A 5,503-nucleotide genomic window follows, 5' to 3' on the forward strand; every position below is an offset into this window, starting at 1 on the left:
ATGGTTCTCTTGGTGCAAAAGTTTAACCAAATCTACTCCAAACTGGAGAATCACCACCACCACCACCACAACCACCACCAACTGTCAGAATCCGCCTTATCGGCATCTCTGGATGCCTTCCAAACCCATGTTTCAAACTCCTTGAAAAAGTTGTTGCCTCTGAGTTCATTAGAATCTGCAGGGTCAGAGATTCCATCATTTCCATGGATTCAACAGTGCTTTGAGCTCCTACCCATCGTCCAAAGTGCTTTTGCAAAGCTGGTTGTGGAAGTAGATTTTCCCATGAGCAGATGGGAAGCTGCTTCTGTGGATGAATATCTCAAATACAGTTTGAGTTTGTTGGAGCTTTGCAATTCTGTCAGTTCTTCTCTGTCTAATCTTGGGAAGGCTAGGGTTTCGCTGGCTCATGGTTTGAACCTGGTGGAGAAATCGTCGCCTTCTTCGGCTTTGGAGCATCTGAAGGCAATCCAATTCCTACCAAAGGGTTTGAGCAAGGGAATCAGATTTCAAGGAAATGAAGAAGTTGGGAAAGGAAGTTGCTTGATTGGCAAGGAAACAGTGATTCAACAAGCTTTGGGGGTTATGCAGGGAATGGTATTCTGGCTAGGTGGGATTTTGATGTCTGGATTAGCTGGGAATCGCAAGTCATACTTGGAGGTGAAGAATTCTGGTGGAAGGTTTGTTGACTCATTGCTTTCGGGGTTGAATTCAAGAGTGAGTGAAATAATGGAGAGAAATGGTGGATTGAAGGAGGTGAAGGAGCTTAACGATGCAGTGACGGGCCTTGCAGCAGCAATCGAAATTGGAAAGAACAGCGGAGCAGAAGCCGAGGAATTGAGAAGAAAAATAGAGGTGTTTGAGAAGTCTGTGGACGGTTTGGGAAAGGAGGTGGATTCCGTCTTCGACAAGGTTTTGGCTGGGAGAAATCAATTGCTCAATGGCCTTCCACAGCAAAAGAAATAGAAGATCAATTGTATAATTCACTGTGTACAGAACATTGTTGTATATTTATTGATTTTAGTTTGAAAATCAGAGTTTGTATGTATATAGAAAAAAATGAAGTAAAAATTCACATTTCAAATGATCAAACCAATGTTTATTTCATTTTCGAAAATGTAGATCCTCGTCTTTTAAGTTCACTTTATAGAACTTAAACAGTGATCGGATTCTACAAACTTCAGAGTTGTATTCATTCATGGACTTAAAGACTTGGAAGCGTAAATGCTGCTAGCCATATCTTGCTTCAAGCAAGTAAATGTCTTTCTAGTTATCGAAACAATTGGCCAGAGCAAGCCAAAGGGTGCGTGGATCCTCCTTAACGAGGTACTCGGTCTGCAGTGCATCATAGATGTGTCTTCGGATGATGATCATAGCTTCTCATCTTCATCGACGGGTTCATCGTCGATAGGTTCCTCAATGGTGGCTTTAATACCCTTTGCAATGAGATGGAGCTTCACATCTTGGATACTTTTAGAGCGGTGAAACCAAGCTTGTTCAAGTTCGACATGTCCCTAAAACAGCGGGTACAAAAACGTGGTTAGTCATATGGAAAGCCATAGACATACATCATAGAACATTTGGGTTCTATAGATATGTATTGGTTTAATTTAAGCATGAAAGCTACAGGTTTCATGTGGTAAGTTTTGAATGAAACTTCAGGTTTCAAAGGCACTAAATATGAAACTACAGGTTCAATTTAGTTTTATGAACGCTTAGTTCATAAAGGAGAGGTTCCAGCAAGAACAAATAATGCAATATGCTGATTTAAGTGTATTGGATTTGAGTTTCTTCGGGAACTCAAGTGTGAGAGTTTTGGGACAACAAAAAGATGTCAACGGTTCAAAGTATAAAAATAAATTATTGAATTGTTAATGTCCAAAAGTGATTTTCAGGTCAATAATTTCGGATTAATTATTAGATTAATGGATTGCTGGCCACTTTTAATTAATTCAATAGATTGGACCAAACGGGGTCAATCGTGGAAGCAAAATAATGACAAACGGATCATATTAGCTTCGGTTGGCGATAAACCAAGTGATAATTAAATTAGAATTAATTATTGTAAACCAAAGTTGGGTATGATTTATAACGTGGGAATGCCAAAAATTAGCATTGGGTCGAAAAAGATAACGCGGCCCAGCATAAAGTAGGCTAGCTGCGATGTGGGTACGAGCCCTGTAGCACAGCTGCAGGCCATTGGGCCATGGAAAGGCTGTAGGGCTTAGGGCCATGTGGTATGGGTGAGCCCAACAACAAAAGCTACTGGTTTAGGCCAAAACAAGGCCCGAGGCAAGCCTAGCTTAAAGCTAGTTTGCAGGTTGGTGCATAAGGCCCAGCCGAGGCTAGCTCCCGGGGTTTTGGGTTGGGTCAAGTCAAGCCCAACAGCATAAGCTGCAGGCAAGTCGAGCAAGACTTAGGCAAACCCAACAAGCGATACGGGCTTGTTGCAGACGAGCTTGGTGCACGGGGTGAACCTAGCAAGCTACAAGCTTGTTGCAGGTTTGGGCCAGGGACTTAGGACAAAGCTCAACAACTCAAAAGTTGCTAGTTTTGGGCTTGGAGGGGCTGCAAGCCCATGGTAACCCTTACCAGGCTGAGCCTGGTGTTTGTGTAGGCGCAACAAAGCCCAAAAGGCTGATACCATAGTCTAGACGTCACAACGACGTCTTTTTGACAGCGTGCTCCACGCGGTTGGGATGCAGGCCAACTGTGGTTGTCGGCGGTGGTGCCAGCGGCAACGCAGTGGTGAGCCCCAGCCATGCTGCATATTTCCCAATTTTATTTTTTCTTGACATCTCTAGGGTTCAAAAAATCCTAAATTGCTTCTAATTTATTTATATGCTTTGACTCTCAAATTCCACATAGCAAAATAATAATTGCGTAATGCATGAAACGGATATATATATAATGACAAATATATAAATCATATACAATATATATATATATATATCAGAAGGAAAATATAAATATAGGGGTTCATGCATAGTGGGGAATGTTTCATGCTTCGTGGGCGTTTCAAATGTCTTTTACTTTATTTTAAGCGTACATGATTGACAGAAAACAAATAAAAGCCTTTGAATTTTGTAGAAGAAAGCCACATCCTACTCTAATAAGATAATATCTACTAAAGGAAATATTACAAGATACCCCTAGATATATTAGGATTTATACAATCACATTTCTATTCTAAATATGACTGCAACAGTTTCCTGTATTCCAGTTTTTTAGTCAAAACGTTTCATGAAAACGTCATAACCCTTCACTTTGGTCTTTAACAATGAAAACTGATAGAAGTGGCCTTGAGTAAATGATTTTGTTTATTCCGTGGAAAATCTGTCAATATCCTCGTTATGTAGCTGGGTTGGTTCACAAAGTCCTAAAAAGTTTATTACATGGTCGTTCATGTGATAATTTAACAAGAACATGAATAAATTTTTCACGGAAGAACCAAAATAATTTACAGTGACCACATGAATTGATTTTCATAATGAAATACCAAATTAAGAAGTTATGTCGTTGACTGAAAAGCTTTATATATTTTTTTTGTTTCTTTTCTTTTGTGTATCGGACAATGGGAACTTTTAATTTAAATAATTTAACTTTTCTGTAAACTACAGGAAGCAAATTGCAATTAAAAAACTGGAAGAAGCACGTTTACACGCTATTTAAGTGGTAAATGCACGTTTCCACACAGTATGTTGACTTAGAATTTAGTATTTACTTTGTATGGAACAAAATTTGTCTTTCCTCTCCTTCTTTCCCTACATCTGGGAGTTCTGATGACCCTTTACTTCTCCCAGGACTCATGTTTCTGAGTTTGACGGTTTCCCACATTTTCTATTAGTACCAATCCAATTGAGCTCAGTGTTTAAAAGATCTGTATCGGTGAAAATATCGACATGTAAATTTATAAAAATATTGACAGATATATCGAATATCGATATTTGCTTTTGTTTGAAATAATAGAAATTTAAATGAAGTTTGAGAGATCGTCAAACATTAGTTTGGACGAAATATAAGAGATTTTCTATTATTATGTGTAAGAAATATCGAAAATATCTGTCGATTTTAGCATAAAGGTCATAAACTTAAGAGTTTCTTCGATATGAGCTGAAGTTTAGACTTCACCCCCAATGTTCATGTCTTTCTTTGATTTTTTGGATTTATCATGAAAATATCAACAATATATAAAAAAAATTTAAACACTGATTAAGCCAAACGTAAACTTCCAAAAAAAAAAACACTTGGGACTCGTTTGTTGGAGAGGATTGACTTGAATATGATATTCATTGTATTGAAAGTATTTTAAAGGAAGAAATGAATGTCAATTTTCTTGTTTTGTCTAAGTCAATCGTCCTTAACAAAAGGAAGTTTTGCAGTACTGCGGTGACATAAACCAAAACAAAACTCGTAGTGGGCCATTTTTTTTTTTTTGTTAATTTCTTTAACTTTTTAAATAACAAAATTTAAAAACATACTTTAAACAAAAAAGAAAAAAAAAAGTAAATAATAGCATGCAAACGAGTAAATTGTCACATACGTTTAAAACTTTTGCTTGATATGAACATTCATAGTCACCGGTTAATTGGCAATAAAAAATTGATGGCAAGCAATAGAGAGGACCTTTACAAACAAAGCAAAAACATTGAGAAAGTAATCTTATTATAGTAAAGCCGTGAAACAATACAAGTAATGTTACGGTTTAAGCTACCGACTATATAAACCAATGTGCTGCATCTGGAGAGTTTTTTCGTATACCTTGAACACAAGCCGGTACATCGCATATCATGATACAGTTGGTTTTGAGTTGGATACTAACATCTTAATGTGATATCGTTCCTACTCTCAAGTAATAGTAGTAGCTTTCATTATCGTTTTCTCCTCCTGCATTAGTTTTTTGTTTCTGTCTTTTAATTTTCTTGAATTCTCAAAACTTAAGACTAGAAATAAATTAGAACACATGTTGTGAAAAGAGAAATGCAACAATCACTTCGTTCCAACATTATATGCTTATATATAATTTAATATGTGTTATTCACGTATTAAACTGAGTAACATCACTAATATGAAACATGCTCGGGATTGAAGAACATTACTTACTTAGATGCTCAACTTTGCAAGACAAATAATAGACAATCTCCATCATCGATCCTTCCTATATGTTAGCTTGCATTTGAAGGCAACAACAAGTGGATCCAATTGCATTGCTCCAAATCGTGTCTTTCAAGGATTAGTACAAACGAACAAGATAAGAACATTTGACCGCCGCCAATGTCCCTCGGTTTTTTATAATTTTCAATTGGTAATTGACCTAATGGCACGCACCTGATTTCAAATCTTTTCTGTGTCCATGTGTTCAGCCAAAACGAACACGCCATGTGGACTTTTTCAACCCAAACCCCACAACTTATATAACACAGCACAAACCAAATTTCCATACCAAAACCCTAATTAATTTGCAATGGTTCTCTTGGTGCAAAAGTTTAACCAAATCTACTCCAAG

General features: G+C 37.3%; 1 protein-coding gene across 1 annotated transcript; it reads left to right on the forward strand.

The window, feature by feature from the left end:
- On the forward strand, window positions 1-963 carry LOC103957673 (protein BPS1, chloroplastic-like). The gene has a single exon (XM_009369865.2). It carries the CDS (start codon window positions 1-3, stop codon window positions 961-963), a length of 963 nt encoding a protein of 320 aa, XP_009368140.2.
- Window positions 964-5,503: the final 4,540 nt, after the last annotated feature.

The sequence above is a fragment of a genome, unplaced genomic scaffold, assembly GCF_019419815.1.
Source record: "Pyrus x bretschneideri cultivar Hongxiangsu unplaced genomic scaffold, Pyrus_bretschneideri_v1 Contig24, whole genome shotgun sequence".
Taxonomy (NCBI): Eukaryota; Viridiplantae; Streptophyta; class Magnoliopsida; order Rosales; family Rosaceae; genus Pyrus; species Pyrus x bretschneideri.

Coding starts and splice junctions, on each gene's coding strand:
- LOC103957673 (XM_009369865.2), top strand. CDS start 1: ATGGTTCTCTTGGTGCAAAAGTTTAACCAAATCTACTCCAAACTGGAG.